Source organism: Pseudoliparis swirei, chromosome 15 (assembly GCF_029220125.1).
Source record: "Pseudoliparis swirei isolate HS2019 ecotype Mariana Trench chromosome 15, NWPU_hadal_v1, whole genome shotgun sequence".
Classification (NCBI taxonomy): Eukaryota; Metazoa; Chordata; class Actinopteri; order Perciformes; family Liparidae; genus Pseudoliparis; species Pseudoliparis swirei.
The window spans coordinates 23,201,388-23,218,725 of NC_079402.1; the positions used below are offsets into that span (position 1 = coordinate 23,201,388).

The following is a 17,338-nucleotide window of genomic DNA, read 5'->3' on the forward strand; positions in this document are numbered from 1 at the left end:
GTTTCATCTTCTCAAACGTGACGATTTGCTTCTTTTTGTCGTCGTACGAGACTTTAAACAAGACTCTAGAAAGCAACTTGACATCATCATGTTGCGCAATGATCCATATGACCAAGATGTACAAAATAGTTAAACACAAAACATCTGTTATCTGGAAGAAGAACATATTTTTTAAAAGGTAGAGATTTTTTTAAAGTCTTCAAAAAGGAAAAACACCCACAATAAAACTGACAAGTCATCGTTAAGCCGAGTTAACGAGACGTCATCTTCCAGAAATGTGAGACACGAGTTTAAAAAAACTTCTTCTTCTTCTTTTAAATGAGTAAAAGACTTCCCTCTCTGGCGTCACACCTTCAGGCTGCACAAGCGGTTTCTAATTCTATGCTATTCAAAGCAGAGCAGCACCATCGTGAAGTCCGATAGGGACGCTCCCTTCAGCCTCGGTGGGAAACATCTGTTTCGCCCAGCTAGTCGCCAACTATTAAAATATTTAAATATTGACGAGCTCAGAGTCATAATATTCACTTGACGAACTATTTTAAATGAAAAGTTATCACGCTTTGACTATTAAATAAACCCCACGAATAAAAAAACAGGAAGTAACCCGCCTCGACATTCACTTACGCTCAATACTTTCAAAATAAGAGAACCCAACAGTCGTACCTTTTTATGTCCACCTTCTTTTTTTATTTTTTATTGCTGAGGCAGCATGAACCTGAACGCACCACGTACCGCACTGAGAGGGTGAAGTCTCCCGGGTTGCTCTTGCTGGGTCGGGCTAAGAAGCTGCCGTCCACCCCCCGGGTCAGCAGCAGGTTCTCCGCCTCCACGCCGGTGATGTTGGGGTGGAACCACCTGGAAGGAGAGAAACAACCACTTCATGTTCTGATCATGTCACAAATAAGTAAAGCAGTGTGAAATTAAACACTTGTTCCTTTTTTATTTTTAATTATATGAAAACAATTGACAGATTCAAAATAAGAAACTGCATTTGCACTGAAACTTGAGGCAAAATACATTTTGTAGCCCAAAAAAAATGCAGAACACATGAAAGATTTTTTTTTCTGTATCACGGTTCCTTTGCACTGGACTATCTTAGCGCCCCCCCCCCCATCAGCCAGTGTTAGCCCGTCTTTGTTCGCCCCTGCATGTTGAATATAGTACCCTTCAGTGTTGTGCGTGTACAAATAGCGCGTCCTCTTTTCCAAGTACTTCTTCATTCTCGCTCACTATTTTTAAATCACGATGCAGCAAAATACTGATTCTGATTCACGGAGGTTTAGTAATCGATCATCTGTAATTAATATCTACTTTAATGATGCGTTTGTGCTTTTACCATTGGTATTCTGTTCCTCCACTCTAGTTGTACAACTGTAGATACGCGTTCCACCGTGTCTTATCTGACAGATAGTGATAGTGTTTTTACGAGTAGTGGATGAAGTACTAGTCGAAACTCTGAAGTACAAACACATAGTAGAAATACTACATTCCAAGTCATACTACATTCCAAGTAAAAATGTATGTACTCAAGTAAAAAAATAAAGCATTTACATAAACTTAACTTAGGAAAAGTATAAGTACTCATTATGCAGAATGTCCCATCCCATAATCATAAACATTATATGATTAGAGTATAATTGTTGATGCATGAATCACTTATTCACTTAAATACACGTAACTTTCACTTTAAATACACTTGTCACTGCATGTCTGTGTACTTTATCAAATGTGTATATTCTTAATTCTGGCACTGTGTTGTTTGTTGTTATTGTTGTTATTGTTTTGGTCTATTGTGGCACCACCCGGCGTGATGAACTCCTTTCATGTGAAAACATACTTGGCAATAAAAGGTTCTGATTCTGATTAATCAGTCGGTTCTAATTAGATAAACGTTTTTATTATTGATTATTAACCTATTAAAAAAACATTGTACTTTATTTGTTGATCACAGTTCGTAAAGTTTTTTTAAATCTGCAAAGTAACTAAATAAAAAATAACAGAGAAGTAAAAAGTAAAAGATACTGATAGCGTTTCGTGGTACTAAGGTGTATTATTGTACTTTTAATGAGTACTTCCCTCCACCACACGCGTGTGTTGTATTGACCTCGCATTACACCCTGAAACGACCCTCAACGTCACTGACTCCTTCCAGTCGGTGGTTGACGAACCGCCACTTCCTCCCGGTTGGCTCCGGGTGAACGCGGTCGCCCGTTACACCGTAACACCGGTGTGTTACATGAAGCGCTCCTCGGCTAACTAGCTACTCAGCTGGGGGGTTTCTTCTATTTTTCCAGCAGCGCTGGTCCACACAGCGAGTTCACGGACAGGCAGCCGAGGGCGGCTCAAAGTGAGCTTCCTCCGCGAACACAGCCAGCGGACATTGTTCTCCTTCTTACCTCCGAGATGTCATTTTTGTCGGGTGTTCGTCTTCTCGCTTCCTCGCTGGCAGGTTTAGCAGAAGCTGCAGCCTAGCTGGCCGAGACGCTCCCCCCCCCCGCCCCCCTCCTGAACCCCCGTTTCCGCCTCGATCACAGAATAAACTGCTTCATCGGTTCGCAACCGGTGAAAAAAAACTAGAACCGAAATCCAGCCATGGAAACTGAAAAGAAACTGGAAGAAAAAAAATGGTATACGATACAGACACAGAAAACAAAACAAAAGTCAGTAGGCCTCGGAGACTTCGCGGCACGTCGATTATTGGACGTCACCAAACATGCGACAAATTAGAGGGGTGCGCGGATTTGTTTTTGGTCCCCCGCACCCCACCCATGGATGGCCGCGGTTCTTCGCTGCCGCTTCGCCCGTTTTTAAAAATGTATTTTATATATTTTTTACTGAAGCCACATAGTTTCAGCCCGTCCGGAAAGAAACAGCGAGCCTTGAATTAAAGAGTCCTACCACTTTTTTCTTCGCGCATGCTCATTGGCAGCATTGTTCTTTTAGAGAACAGCGAACGCAAGCGGTAAGCGGCGCGAGCGGTACCAAGCGGTAAGCGGCGCGAGCGGTACCAAGCGGTAAGCGGCAAGAGGTAGCGTCAAATAAACGCAACATTCCGGAGTCCACCGCGGAGACCGCACACATCACGTGGTCTAAATGTTAAAATACATATCCAAGCTACTAAATAAAAAAAGGGAGTAAAGTTGTTTACAAAAAAATACAATATTCCCCGTAGGACAAATTCATTTAACTACCATGCACATCTTTTCTTTATTAAATACACTTGACACTTTTATTTTATAATATATATGCTTGTTTTAACGTAGCAAACCGGTTAATTTGCTTGTTTACCATATTTATTTTTAAATTATGTCTCAATTATTGTTTGTTGTTTTATATGCACCTGCCATATATACAAATCACTTGTGTGCCACGCACTTGGTAATAAATTATTCTGATTCATGAAATTGTACGTGTTCAATTGTTGAATAAAGAATTATAATAAATAAAAGTCAGATTACTTAAATTGATCCCGCAAGGGGACATTGTGATATAATAATGTGATAAATGCAAAATATATACAAACACAAATAAAATAGAATAATATACAAAGTTAATATATAAAACAAAAGTAATACAATAACATTGGGGGGGGGAACTTAAATTTAAAAAAACAAAGACAAGTCCCATTAAGCGACGCTGCGTTGTGACATATGTTCGCGCTCTCGCTTAACGTTGTCCCTCTCCGGCCGCCGTCTAAAGCCTGTACGTGGCAGTTAGAGAGCCGAGGCTGGTCGCGGCTCCTCTCCGGTGACAATCTCCCCACGCAGACCGACATCCTGCGCCCCGCAGCGGACACACATCGCCGTAGAAACGTGTTTATTTATCGCGCGTTTCAACATGTTCACTGTGCCGGAGCTGGTGGTCCTGCTGGCCGCGCTGTCCGCCACCGCGTCCGGCTACTTCGTGAGCATAGACGCCCATGCCGACGAGTGCTTCTACGAGCGGGTCAACTCGGGCACGAAGATGGGCCTCATGTTCGAGGTGGCCGAGGGAGGCTTCCTGGACATCGACGTCGAGGTGAGAGACTCCCGCGAGATGATAAATCAACCGCTTGACGCGGAGGAAATGCGTGTTTTTTTACACTTAAACGCGAGATTGTGAGACGCGAGGCCTAGGTTAAAGCTAACTTACGCTAGCTAGCTGCAGCCGCCTCTGCGTGACGTCACCCGAACTGGTTGGGAACCAGCTTAACCGCTGTTAATTAACTAAGTTAAAACATTTTACAATGAAGTAGTACATTATTATTATGACAGCTTTCTCTTGACAAGTGCGCCAGATTGTTGTTTAAATTATTCATACCGGAAGTGCAACGGTTGAAATAAAAATATGTGAAATAAATAATGATATCCTACAGAATGACACATCTGTTGACGTGTGTTTGCTCTGGTTATCGCGCATCTTGAGTGCTCGTGCACCCAGATGTTGCTGCCATATGGCGCAGCAGGTGTGTGTGTGCAGCTGCTGTCCTCACACAGGTGTGTGTGTGTGTGCAGCTGCTGTCCTCACACAGGTGTGTTTGTGTGCAGCTGCTGTCCTCACACAGGTGTGTGTGTGTGTGCAGCTGCTGTCCTCACACAGGTGTGTGTGTGTGTGCAGCTGCTGTCCTCACACAGGTGTGTGTGTGTGTCCTTCACAGATAACCGGGCCCGACGGGAAGCAGATCTACAAGGGCGACCGGGAGTCCAGTGGGAAATACTCTGTGGCGGCTCACATGGACGGGACCTACAAGTTCTGCTTCAGCAACAAGATGTCCACCATGACGCCCAAGATCGTCATGTTCACCATTGACATCGGAGAGGCCCCTAAGGGCCAGGACATGGAGACGGAAGGTACGTCACCAAACTCCAGAAAGGCTTCATCTCCTCTCCGTCAGATGGATCACGCTCAGCCAGAGGCGCCTTTCTCTGCTGATGTGATTGTTCTGTGATAGTTTGAGTCCCTTCTTGACTGTTTATCTTGGGCACTCTGTTCCTCTGTAGGTGGCGACAGCTGGGATGGTAGGGCAGGAACATAGACTTGAGCTTGTGATGCACTGCGTTGAGGTTTCTCTAACCGATGTTGTCCCCATAGTGTAAACTAATAACGCCAGGAAGTTGTGTTTGTGAATGGCTTGACTATTTGCACAGTGGGAACACGTACAGCGTCGGCATCACCCGCGACATGAGGATTGTTCTGCATGTCGCATACCTCCATGCATGTTTTTAATCTGATTTATTTTGGGGTTTGTGCTCAGCCACTTTGTCGTGGCCCTGTTTCTGACGGAGTGCCGTCTTGCCTGTTTCAGCCCACCAAAACAAGCTGGAGGAGATGATCAACGAGCTGGCGGTCGCCATGACGGCCGTGAAGCACGAGCAGGAGTACATGGAGGTCCGCGAGAGGATACACAGAGCGAGTGAGTCGACGGACCGGCTTCTTCTTCATGGTTTGAGTGGATTTAAAGAATATTAATCAACAAACTCCTCTCTGTCTCTCTCTCTCTCTCTCTCTCTCTCTCTCTTCCAGTCAACGACAACACAAACAGCCGAGTGGTGCTGTGGTCGTTCTTCGAGGCTCTGGTCCTGGTGGCAATGACACTCGGACAGATTTACTACCTGAAGAGATTTTTTGAAGTACGGCGAGTGGTTTAGAGCGATGACAGGATCTCTCTCTCTCTGTGTGTGTGTGTGTGTGTGTGTGTGTGTGTGTGTGTGTGTGTGTGTGTGTGTGTGTGTGTGTGTGTGTGTGTGTGTGTGTGTGTGTGTGTGTGTGTGTGTGTGTGTGTGTGTGTGTGTGTGTGTGTGTGTGTGTGTGTGTGTGTGTGTGTGTGTGTGTGTGTGTGTGTGTGTGTGTGTGTGTGTGTGTGTGACTGTTTTCCCCCCACACCAAGACAGTTCTTCACACTCTGGAAACGAGACACGCCTCCACGCGCCCGGATCTCAGATGTCTGGTTCTCTCCGTTTGTGTCCTTTCTAAATGTGACCTTTTGAATGGATGGTCAAACGATTCTGGGATCGATGTCAGTTTATAAGTTTTTTGTTTTCTTTGGTTTCCCAATTTTTTTTTCCCAATATTGTTCGATGATAATTATTAAACGCAAATTACTTGCCAGTCCAGTTTTGCTCGATGGCTCATAATTTGATGTAAAAGCAGTCTGAGGAAAAAATACTTAGAAAATGCACAGTGTGGTCGGCATGTTTTGAAGATTTAGATTTAGACCCTTTACAAATGCTAGATATATATATATATATACATGAAAACAGAATGCATCGGATTGTTTTTTTATTTTTCCACGCGGAGGTTTTTGTTTGTGTCTCAGCCGAGGCCGACAGCGTGCTGGAGAACAGTCTGCGCTGTGTTCAGACTCTCAATCTACAAACTGCACTCCGGATCTGAAGGATTTTCACTGCAGCGGATCTTTGAGGGGAAACTACAGCTTCTCTCTGTCTGTTGTCCACGGGGGGGGGAGGGGCTTCAGTGGACATCTTTAGGGTGCGATTCCCCCGACCTAGTGATGAGTGGTTTCTTGAGTCTACAAGTTGATTTAACTTTTACACTTTAATTTGATAAAATCCTCTTAGACGCGAGAGCTTAAAGAGCCGAGGCCGATTTTAAACTGGACTACTAACGAGTGAAACTCCAAAGAGTAGACACGAATACTGAGATACATGTTACATGATGATTGGCGCTAAGTGGGCGGGGGGTGGGGGGGGGGCTGATGCGTAATGACTGCTGTGTGCTTTAGTTGCTTATACGATAGTTCTTTTGTTGGGGTTAGGAATTTTAAATTATGATTGTATCCGGTTTGTTTTCCCTGGAGCATATCCTGTGACATGCAACTGTCTGTCAAATAGCTGCTCCCTGTTTCTCTACTTTGGTCCGAGGCGGCGGCGTCACATCGAGCGTGCGGCTGCGACGTCGGGCACGTGTTGCATGTCGCTCAATGTTCCGGTTTTGTATTAAAAACGATCTTTCTGCGAGCTCTGGCGGGTGAACTGCTCTGTACGGTCTCTCTTTGTGTGATTACGAGCTACTGAATCTGATAACAATGGATCTGTGCAAATGTAGAACGGTCGTCTGGGAAAAGCCCAGGTTTCGTAATAAAGCCAATATTCTGTACATTTACTCGGATGTCAGGCAGTTTACAATCTGGGTGGAGAATGGAAATTAAATTCTGCTTTGTGTAGAAGCTGGAACTGAGTGTCTGCTGGTGTTCCTCAGATGTTCTGCTCTGATGAGTTGAACTGCTGAAGCTTCAAGGATCTGCCTCGACTTGTGGAAGAGTGCCGAGATGTTAATGATGCTGAAAGAGAAATTCAAAACTAATCTGACAAGAAAAGCAGGCATTTTACTTGCAATATCTTGTTACACACTTACTGATTTAAGCCAATTAGAGAACCGTTTTTAAATACTTTTACGAGTATTTTCTCTTAACTTCCAGTATTCAGTTGAGAGAGAAATATTGTGCTTTAGGCGTACGTTTATTCGACAACTTTTACTTTATCTTCAACCATCTACATCCAAAACACAATTTATAAATTAAGATGCATTGTTAAAGATCACCCATGACCAATTACTCCAATGGAAGTGGGAAAACTTTTGTCCCGCATATAAAGCAATTTGTGTTTTGATAAATTAAACTGTACAATTATATATATCCTATCCATAAAGTCCATCTTTGAACCTTAAGTTGGCTTACATTTACAAAAAAATACTTCTACAATTATAATGGACCTTTGTTTCACTTATACTTATTACTACTAAAAAAAATTGTTCTAAATGTTTTATATATATAATAGCTTATATAAAATAATTATATTATTATTACATTATATAATAACATGGTTGAACCAGGAACACAAATTTATTTCGTGACTGCAATGAAATACGTTTTCAAATAAAATAAACAACATTTCAATTTAAAATACATTATTTTTAAAAGCAGTAACCTACATTAGTTTTTTTCCACCACCTATTGTAAAAACAACTTTTTAAAAAATGACATCGGTACGCGGAACCATACTCACGACCGTGCTTCAGATCCCACCCGGGATGTAAACATCGACGCACCCGGAAGCCAGAACATCGTGGAAGAGGGAAGACGGCGGCGATCAGCGTTCCAACATGGACGGCTCGACGGAGGGGACGTGGGACGGTTTACCGGTTAAACTCACCGACGAGATTTTACAGACGCTCGAGGAAGTGAAGTTCACCCACATGACACCTGTCCAGGTAACTTTTTAACCCTTTAAACCCCTTTCTCTCACGCGATAAACCTGCGTCTCTTTAACGCATTCACCTTTAAACCTGCGTTTCTTTAACGCATTCACCTTTAAACCTGCGTTTCTTTAACGCATTCACCTTTAAACCTGCGTTTCTTTAACGCATTCACCTTTAAACCTGCGTTTCTTTAACGCATTTAACCGTTAAGCTGCGTTTCTTTAACGCATTTACCTTTAAACCTGCGTTTCTTTAACGCATTTAACCGTTAAGCTGCGTTTCTTTAACGCATTGTTTTGATGTGTTTGTGTGTTTCTCTTGTAGTCCGCTTGCATTCCGCTCTTCATGAGTAACAAAGACGTGGCTGCTGAGGCGGTGAGTGTTCCCAGTACTGTGACGTCACCATGTGAGACGACACGTTGTTGACTTGTATTGATGCAGAGTCCACATGAACAGACTCGTGTTGATCAAACGACCAGCAGCGTCTGAAGTCTTTAAAATGACTCAAACCTCTCCAGCTGCAGCATGAATGTGATTCTATATATATATTCATGAATCCTTTTAATCCAGTAATATGATACATATTCATATACAGAGTACTTCTGGTACTTTTAAGTATGTGTATACATAATAGTACAACAGTTAAACACTTCTAATACACATCTATGAGCTGTAACTGAGGGTTAATTCTTCAGGTACTCATATTCTATGGATCAGTTATAAAGACATCAGCATTACAGGCTTGGGTTGCCAGGTTGTAAATAAATCCTTCTCCAAATCACTTGATGTGCTCTACAACCAACAATCTTCCTTATTGATTGATTTTCTTGATTGTCTAATAACAGTTCAAACCCAAATCTATTGATCTTAATGTAAACAAAGCGGTTGAAAACCAGCTGATCTTTACTTACTAATGACTGGTTGCTGTTCTCCTGTCAAACCGCCGGTTGTTGCAGGTGACCGGCAGCGGGAAGACGCTCGCCTTCGTCATCCCCATCATAGAGCTGCTCCTGAGGAGAGAGGACAAGCTGAAGAAGATGCAGGTGAGGTAGAGAGGTAGAGAGGTAGAGAGAGGTAGAGAGAGAGAGAGAGAGAGAGAGAGAGAGAGAGAGAGAGAGAGAGAGAGAGAGAGAGAGAGAGAGAGAGAGAGAGAGAGAGAGAGAGAGAGAGAGAGAGAGAGAGAGAGAGAGAGAGAGAGAGAGAGAGAGAGAGAGAGAGAGAGAGAGAGAGAGAGAGAGAGAGAGAGAGAGAGAGAGAGAGAGAAATTTTATTGTCCACTTGAAGCTGTAACGGTTCCTCCTCCTGCAGGTCGGGGCTCTGGTCATCACCCCCACACGAGAGCTGGCCCTTCAGATCAGTGAAGTGATGGCGCTGTTCCTTCAGAAGTTCCCTCAGTTCACGTGAGTCCGGAGTCCCTGAAGGCCACACGGCTGTAGAGTCCGAGGTGAAGATCTCAGTGACTGAGAGCTGGAGGAAGCCAACTTCACACATTAGAGCACAAACCACAGGAAGTGACATCATCTTCGGGTCATTAGGGCCCGCCTCCTGTCAATCAATCAGGTTTCTAGGAGTTAAAATGCTTCTCATTTGTTTCAGGCAGATTCTGCTGATCGGTGGCACCAACCCGATGGACGACGTGGAGAAGTTCAAAGATAAAGGGTGAGACTCGCGGCTACATGCTACGCTAACCAGACATCGATCCCAAAAATATTTAGAGAAGAAGATTCCTAAATCTGTCACTTTGGAAAACGACAGACACTAACCCTCACGTCAGATCATTGAGGGAACACTTCAACATGAACATCTGGACGTCACGCAGGAGCACGTTGTGGTCTCATCGTGTGTGTGTGTGTGTGTGTGTGCGTGTGTGCGTGTGTGTGTGTGTGTGTGTGTGCGTGTGTGTGTGTGTGTGTGTGTGTGTGTGTGTGTGTGTGTGTGTGTGTGTGTGTGTGTGTGTGTGTGTGTGTGTGTGTGTGTGTGTGTGTGTGTGTGTGTGTCAGGGCCCACGTTGTGATTGCGACACCGGGCCGCCTGGAGGACATGTTCCGGAGGAAGGCGGACGGTCTGGACCTGGCCAGCTCGGTCCGGAGTCTGGACGTGTTGGTTCTGGACGAGGCGGACCGGCTGCTGGACATGGGCTTCGAGGCCAGGTGCTTAAAACACACCTGGAACCACAACGGGGAGACGAAGAGCGCTGAGGAGGAAGGCTAACCGTGTGTGTGTGCAGTCTGAACACCATCCTGGGCCACCTGCCCAAACAGAGGCGGACGGGCCTGTTCTCGGCCACGCAGACCCAGGAGCTGGAGAAGCTGGTGCGGGCCGGCCTCAGGAACCCGGTGCGCATCTCGGTGAAGGAGAAGGGCGTGGCGGCGAGCGCCGTCGCCCAGAAGACGCCGTCCCGCCTCTGCAACTACTACACGGTGAGGCGTGGTCACACGTGGCTCTGTCACGCTGTTTTATTCAGTTTTATTCTGCAGTACTTCAATAAATATAACGACACAAAAATGATCTTTTTTTGCGGCGTGTCGTTTCCAGATCTGCAGGACGGAGAACAAGTTCAACCAGCTGGTGGCGTTCCTCCGTCAGCACAAGCTGGAGAAGCATCTCATCTTCTTCAGGTACGGAACATATGTATATATTTTTATTTATATATATATATATATTTTAATAATTATTTATATATATTTATTTTATTTTTTATTTATATATATTTTTTAATATTTATTTTATTTTTATATATTTTTTATTATTTTTTATTTATAAACATATATATTGATTTATTGATTTTGCTGACAAAGGGAGAAAAAAGTCTGATTCAAACATATATTTTTCTTCTTCTTTGGTTTATTTGATGAGGGACACTAATAAAAACATTTGTGTAAATGTGCCAGAGTTATTAGCCAAGAGGTTATTTTTCTTGTGTGTTCCCGAGAGGCAGATGTCATAAAACAAACCTAAAAACACGACATTACATAAACAATGCTTGTACAATATCTACTGAGAACCAAAAGGGAAGAAGTTGTTTGCTCCACCCCTCCGGCTCTGACCCTTGACCCCGTGCTGTGCGTGTCCTCAGCACCTGTGCGTGCGTGGAGTACTACGGCCGCGCGCTGGAGACGCTGGTCAAGAGGGTCACGGTGCACTGCATCCACGGCAAGATGAGGAGCAAGCGCAACCAGATCTTCGCCGACTTCCGGGCCCTGAAGAAGTTAGTGTGCGCCAACGGCTGAAATAAATCACAGCGTTTGATTGTGTTTTATTGACAGTGTTAATGATGGTTTCTCGCTGCAGTGGCATCTTGGTGTGTACCGACGTCATGGCGAGAGGGATCGACATCCCCGATGTCAACTGGGTGCTGCAGTACGATCCTCCCAGCAGCGCCTGGTGCGTGGAAGATGTGGATTCTTAAATAATAATATATATTTGTATTTTTGAAATTTATTTGTTATATATATTTTTTAAATACTTATTTATATTTTTTAGAATTTTTAACATGTACATATGTCTATATATATATTTAAAAATCTAAATTATATATAAATATAGTTGTATAGATATAAATAAATAATTCTAAAAATATAATATTTATATAAATTAAAAAATTGTATTTTAAAAAATATATAGATACATTTAAAAAATACAAATATATATATTTTTTAATATTGTTTCCTCACATAAAACATGTAACAAATACATTTAGTGAAGTTATTTATGAATAAAAGCTGCCTTATATAATCGCTGCATTGTCACCATCAAATATTAGTCCCCTTTTATTATAACGTGTGTAATTTTAATGTAATTGTATTTATTTAGTGCGTTTGTGCATCGCTGCGGACGCACGGCTCGCATCGGTAACCAGGGCAACGCCCTCGTCTTCCTGCTGCCGATGGAGGAGTCCTACGTCAACTTCCTGAGCATCAACCAGAAGGTCAGGAGCACAACGGCTCACTACTGAGGACCTGCAGGTCCAGGTGTGTGTGTGTGTGGACCTGCTGGTCCAGGTGTGGCCCGGTCCCTGACCCGGTCCCTGTGCAGTGCCCCCTCCAGAGGATGGTGCTGTCGGGGGAGGCGCTGGACGTGCTCCCCAGGGTGAAGGCCTTGTCTCTGGCCGACCGCGCCATGTTCGACCGCGGCATGCGGGCCTTCGTGTCCTTCGTCCAGGCCTACGCCAAACACGAGTGCAGCCTCATCTTCAGGATCAAAGGTCAGGACACAGGCCACGCCCCCTTCCCACTCTGGGTGGGATGTTCCTCTTCTTTCTTTCCTGCTCCTTTTTCCCTCCTTCTTTTCTTCTTCTTCCCTCCTCCTTTCTTCCCCTCTTCATCCTTCTTTCTTCCTCTTCTGAACTTGGCCCGTCTGACTCGTGGCTTCGTCCTCCTCTTCTCTCTCTTCTTCTTCTTATCCTCCTCTTCTTAGATCTGGACCTGGCCCGTGTCTTCGCGCTCCTCCTCTTCTTCATTTTCTTATCCTCCTCCTCCTCCCTTAGATCTGGACCTGGCCATCCTCCTCTTCATCTTCCTCCTCCTCCTCTCTTAGATCTGGACCTGGCCCGTCTGGCTCGTGGCTTCGCGCTCCTCCGCATGCCGAAGATGCCGGAGCTGAAGGGGAAGACGTTCCCCGGCTTCACGCGCACGCCGCTGGACACGGACGCCATCCGCTACAAGGACAAGCAGCGCGAGAAGCAGCGGCAGAAGATGCTGCTGGAGCTGCAGCAGAAGCTGAAGGAGCCGCCGCCCCCCCGCCGGAGCTTCATCAGGAACAAGTCCTGGTCCAAGCAGACCACCAAGAAGGAGCGCCGCAAGAAGAGGTCGGCCAAGAGGAAGCTGGAGGAGGTACCAAAGAGTCTTTAAAATATCAAGGAATCTGTGGATTATTTAAATAATGAATTAATCTGTGGATTATTTTGATTAATCGGATTTAAAACACTTATTAATTTCCAACCCTTTTAATCAAACAGAACTGACTACGCTTTACTCGCCCGACTATTTGTGGTTTAAGCGCACCTGAGGGGGCGGGGCTTGGAGGGGGCGTGGCTTATCTCGAAACAGTTTTCAACTCGACCTTTTTATACTCGAACATCTCCGCTAACTTATTGAGTGGCATAATAATCGTGACGCAACGGATCGATCATGAAATTCGTTGCCAACTTTAAATAATCTCGTTTTTATCAACTGGTCGTCGCTTCCCTCCTCCTGCTGCTGCTCCTCCTCCTCCTCCTGCTGCTCCTCCTCCTCCTGCTGCTGCTCCTCCTCCCCCTCCCCCGTCTGCAGGGCTCTGACGTGGAGGACGAGGACATGAAGGAGCTGCTGGACGACACGCGCCTCCTCAAGCGGCTGAAGAAGGGAAAGATCAGCAAGGAGGACTTCGAGAAGCAAATGGCGAGCGAGTCGGGGGCCGAGGAGGCGTGACCGACGCCCCGGCCAATCAAAACCCCTCTCCGTGTTTTCGTTTGTATTTGTTTTTATTGCCGTTTATAAATAAAGCTTGATGAGCTCGTCGCTGACGGCGGACGGCGTGAGGACGCCGAGGTCGGTGAAGAGCAGCGTGATGAGCGACGGCGGCGTGTAGTCGACCATCGGGTGCTCCTCCGACAGGCTGGCCGCCGCCTTCAGGGTGTCTGCTTTGTACTGCGGAGGAGAACGTCAGAGGAGAACCGCGGAAACACAAATGTACGGAACGTCCTGGGTACCTTGAACCTGTCGGGCACGTCCTGCTGGTTGAGCGGATAGAGGCGCACGAACTTGAAGCTCTCGGCGACCACGTAGAACGGCTTGTTGTGCGCTTTGGAGCACACGGCCGTCTGGTAGGTGCCGATCTGCAAAGGTCAAACGGTCGACTCGAGTACTTTGTGTACTTCCACTTTTCAACCCGTTGCTAAACGCCTCCAAAGTCTAGTTTTCTGTCCTTGAGATGATTTCAACACGTTTGTGTATTTCCTTGAATAAAACGACGTCTTTCTTCTCATTTTGTCTTTATTTGTTCTTCCAATAGTGAAATAACGTAGTAAAGGTTAAATTAAGGTGTATTCAGATGTTTTTTTGGGAACATTAAAGTGTGTAAACATGTTCTAGCACAAATCCTAACTAGTTTGAACCTGGTAATATAAGATTCACTCACTTTAAGCAAGTTGTCTAAACTTAATTAATTTTCATTAATGCAAAATATGATAAAAGTTGAAATCAGCTTCACTTTGATCAACTAACATTCAAATAATTAGTTTTATTAATGATCACTGACAACTTTTACTGCAAAGCTCAGACTAGGGAATGTCATCCTGTTGATTCTGGCGCCCCCTGTGGCCAGACGCGGTAGTGCTGTGAGGGCAGCAGGGAGAAACTAAATACTTTAACTTGAAGCAAAACTATTGTCTTCTAGAGACGATGTTGGGGTTTAAAAATCAAAATGAGATCTTTATAGATTAGTTTTGTTCTAATAACTTGTGGATGAGTCGCTGCTCACCTTGTTGATGATCCCTCCGCTCTCCACGACTCCCTCCGCTCCCACGATCACCAGGTCCACTTTCTCCAGGACGTAGCTGTGGAGAGAAACTCGCCGCTTCAAGTTCACGCCGGTCAACGCGTGGCTCCCGTTGCCCCGGCGGTGAACCCAGTTACCCCACAGCGGCGTCCAGGACCACCGTCACCGGCACGTTGAGGGTCCTCAGGGCGTCGGCCATCTGCCGCCTGGAGGGAGAGACAGACGGTCGGCCATCGTGGGTTCTGACCCGGAGGGCGGCGGTGGGCGGGTTCCCGGACGGCGGCGACTCACCCGGCGGCGTCGGGCTGCGACTCCGTCACGTAGACGGAGAAGCGCTTCTTCTCGGCGGCGGCCTTCTCCAGCACGCGGAGGACGACCCGGGAGTACGAGTGCGTGAGGATTTTCTGAGGGGGGGGACATTTAAATGTCATCAGCCTTAAAGGGCCGGCGTCTGAGATCTGGCGGCCTCTAGTGGCGAGACAGCAGATAGCAGGCGAACATTACAGGAAACTGTTTAAAGCCTGTGTGTGCGTGTGTGTGTGTGTGTGTGTGTGTGTGTGTGCGTGAGTGTGTGTGTGTGTGTGTGCGTGAGTGTGTGCGTGCGTGTGCGTGCGTGAGTGTGTGCGTGCGTGTGTGAGCGTGCGTGCGTGAGTGAGTGTGTGTGTGTGCGTGTGTGTGTGCGTGCGTGAGTGTGTGTGTGTGTGTGTGCGTGCGTGTGTGTGTGTGCGTGAGTGTGTGTGCGTGTGTGTGTGCGTGTGTGTGTGCGTGCGTGTGTGTGTGCGTGTGTGTGTGCGTGCGTGTGTGTGTGCGTGTGTGTGTGTGTGCGTGTGTGTGTGCGTGTGCGTGTGTGTGTGTGCGTGTGTGTGCGTGCGTGTGTGCGTGTGCGTGTGCGTGTGTGTGCGTGTGCGTGCGTGCGTGTGCGTGTGCGTGCGTGTGCGTGTGCGTGCGTGCGTGCGTGTGCGTGCGTGTGTGTGCGTGTGCGTGCGTGTGCGTGTGCGTGCGTGTGCGTGCGTGCGTGTGCGTGTGCGTGTGCGTGTACTCACAGCGCCATCTTTGATGAAGGTGTGACAGAGTTTAGCGACCTTGGCCCTGGACATGGAAATCTTCTCTAGAAATAGTTCCCCCCTCTCCTCCATCACCTTCTTACAGAGAGACAGATCCTGAGACAGAGAGAGAGAGAGAGAGAGAGAGAGACACGTTAGAGTTGCCTGTGTCTCTCTCTCTCTCTCTCTTTTGTAGTTCTCCAGTCTGTGTGTTGAACTCTTTCACCAGACAGACGTGTAATGACACTAAACTTTGACTCTCATGTCATCGACTGTCAGATCTCTGGGGGCGACCCCCCCGGGGGGAGAGGTCACCTGGGGGGGGAGAGGTCACCTGGGGGGGGAGAGGTCACCTGGGGGGGGAGAGGTCACCTGGTGCTCCAGAGACGTGAGGCTGATGAAGCGCAGGAAGAGTTCTCCTCCGGAGGACACGGCCACCGACGAGTCCACGGCCGTCAGGCAGTCGGTGGCCGAGGTCAGGCTCTCCCTCAGGCCCAGGATGGTCTCACCTGGGGGGGATGAGGCTGGGTCACCAGAGACACAGGAGGCCTCTACTCCACCTCGGAGGCAGAGCACCTCTGACTGTACTACACCTATTGGACTGGACCACATCGGAGGGTTATGTTGTACTTGTAACTCTACGGCATCTCAGGAGGAACAGATTTGACTTGTTTTTGTTAATGCAGCAGAAACATCAGATATAAGAGTAAAACAGACATGATACTAAAAAAAGAAATCCTTTTACTTCAAGTACACACGCGCACGCGCACGCGCACGCACGCACCTGTGTCTCTCTTGAGGAACTCCAGCAGGGTGCGGATGGCCGCCACAGCGGACGCCATGTCCGGGTCCGTCCTCATCTGCGCCCTGAAGTACTCCACCAGCTCTGACGGGACACGCGCAGCGCGTTCACGACACACACGAGACACAGGAGGAACGTGGAGAACAAGACGTACCTGCTGCATCCATCCCGAGGACACGCGCCGGACACGCGCCGGCAGCTGCAGCTCTTCAACACGAGCAACGGCGTTCACTGAATTATATCAGCACCAACACATGTGGCACAAGCCAAATAATCTGCTGTTCCGGAAGCGTGGATCATAAATAAATACAAATAAAGTTGTAAATCAACAATATCAACTACACTTTCATTAAAAGCTGCATCGACTTGATTTTAAATCGGTGTATAAAGTTGTAATTCTCACTATTCACCGAGTTACAAGCTCAAAGCTGCGTGTTGACGTGTCGCGGAGAGATGACGCAGGACGATATTTTCCGCCGCTCACGTCGCGGCCTCTTCAGGTGCTGTGGGAAATAGTGGAATTCATTTACGTTTTGGGGGAAATATTTAGGATACAATTGCTTATACTTGTGTATTTTGTAATTTAGATGAAGATATACTTTTATCAACGGTTATTATTAATTAGTATGATGAGGAGTGGTACTATTAATATTAACTTTAAATTCCCACTCTTCCACCTTGTATAGCAACTGCTACCCAGTTTAATCTTATTTATTAAATATCAGGTCGACATGCAGTTTTATTAATAAGACAATTGTAAAACACTTTAGATTAGTTTATACTTTATTCATCCACAGGGGGATACTTTTTGTAGCAGCAA

At 46.2% G+C, this 17,338-nt stretch overlaps 4 protein-coding genes across 4 annotated transcripts in view; 2 read left to right on the plus strand and 2 right to left on the minus strand.

Moving 5' to 3' along the window:
• Positions 1-2,504, minus strand: part of ptpn11a (protein tyrosine phosphatase non-receptor type 11a) — a 19,625-nt gene extending 17,121 nt beyond the window's left edge. The window contains exons 1-2 of the mRNA XM_056432625.1: positions 2,397-2,504; positions 733-855 (exon numbers count right to left, since the gene is read on the minus strand). Coding sequence (XP_056288600.1) covers positions 733-855; positions 2,397-2,410 — 137 coding nt within the window. The 5' untranslated portion in view covers positions 2,411-2,504. The remainder of the gene's footprint in view (positions 1-732; positions 856-2,396) is intronic.
• Positions 2,505-3,710: 1,206 nt separating this feature from the next.
• tmed2 (transmembrane p24 trafficking protein 2) lies at positions 3,711-5,728 on the plus strand. The gene is made up of 4 exons (XM_056432357.1): positions 3,711-4,017; positions 4,637-4,829; positions 5,285-5,392; positions 5,503-5,728. The coding sequence occupies exons 1-4, from the start codon at positions 3,838-3,840 to the stop codon at positions 5,625-5,627; spliced, it is 606 nt and encodes a 201-aa protein (XP_056288332.1). The 5' UTR covers positions 3,711-3,837; the 3' UTR covers positions 5,628-5,728.
• Positions 5,729-8,055: 2,327 nt separating this feature from the next.
• On the plus strand, positions 8,056-13,604 carry ddx55 (DEAD (Asp-Glu-Ala-Asp) box polypeptide 55). Its single transcript, XM_056433091.1, has 14 exons — positions 8,056-8,208; positions 8,521-8,571; positions 9,153-9,239; positions 9,505-9,596; positions 9,793-9,855; positions 10,197-10,346; positions 10,424-10,616; positions 10,732-10,814; positions 11,273-11,404; positions 11,488-11,580; positions 12,010-12,124; positions 12,232-12,400; positions 12,733-13,028; positions 13,467-13,604. Exons 1-14 carry the CDS (start codon positions 8,101-8,103, stop codon positions 13,602-13,604), a joined length of 1,770 nt encoding a protein of 589 aa, XP_056289066.1. The 5' UTR covers positions 8,056-8,100.
• Positions 13,605-13,638: 34 nt separating this feature from the next.
• Positions 13,639-16,977, minus strand: eif2b1 (eukaryotic translation initiation factor 2B, subunit 1 alpha). The gene is made up of 9 exons (XM_056433092.1): positions 16,673-16,977; positions 16,501-16,602; positions 16,089-16,225; positions 15,717-15,833; positions 14,965-15,077; positions 14,811-14,879; positions 14,656-14,731; positions 13,886-14,011; positions 13,639-13,823 (listed from the first exon to the last, which is right to left on the minus strand). The coding sequence occupies exons 1-9, from the start codon at positions 16,683-16,685 to the stop codon at positions 13,668-13,670; spliced, it is 909 nt and encodes a 302-aa protein (XP_056289067.1). The 5' UTR covers positions 16,686-16,977; the 3' UTR covers positions 13,639-13,667.
• Between the last annotated feature and the right edge of the window lie 361 nt (positions 16,978-17,338).

Excerpts from the sequence above, each read along its gene's own strand:
- eif2b1 (XM_056433092.1), bottom strand. Across the intron at positions 15,834-16,088 it reads TCACGTCTCTGGAGCACCAG|GATCTGTCTCTCTGTAAGAA; the intron begins GTGACCTCTCCC and ends TCTCTGTCTCAG. Across the intron at positions 15,078-15,716 it reads CCTTCATCAAAGATGGCGCT|AAAATCCTCACGCACTCGTA; the intron begins GTGAGTACACGC and ends CCCCCCCCTCAG.
- ddx55 (XM_056433091.1), top strand. The coding sequence starts at position 8,101 with ATGGACGGCTCGACGGAGGGGACGTGGGACGGTTTACCGGTTAAACTC. Across the intron at positions 9,240-9,504 it reads ACAAGCTGAAGAAGATGCAG|GTCGGGGCTCTGGTCATCAC; the intron begins GTGAGGTAGAGA and ends CTCCTCCTGCAG. Across the intron at positions 12,401-12,732 it reads CCTCATCTTCAGGATCAAAG|ATCTGGACCTGGCCCGTCTG; the intron begins GTCAGGACACAG and ends CTCCTCTCTTAG.
- tmed2 (XM_056432357.1), top strand. The coding sequence starts at position 3,838 with ATGTTCACTGTGCCGGAGCTGGTGGTCCTGCTGGCCGCGCTGTCCGCC. Across the intron at positions 4,830-5,284 it reads CCAGGACATGGAGACGGAAG|CCCACCAAAACAAGCTGGAG; the intron begins GTACGTCACCAA and ends TGCCTGTTTCAG. Across the intron at positions 5,393-5,502 it reads CGAGAGGATACACAGAGCGA|TCAACGACAACACAAACAGC; the intron begins GTGAGTCGACGG and ends TCTCTCTTCCAG.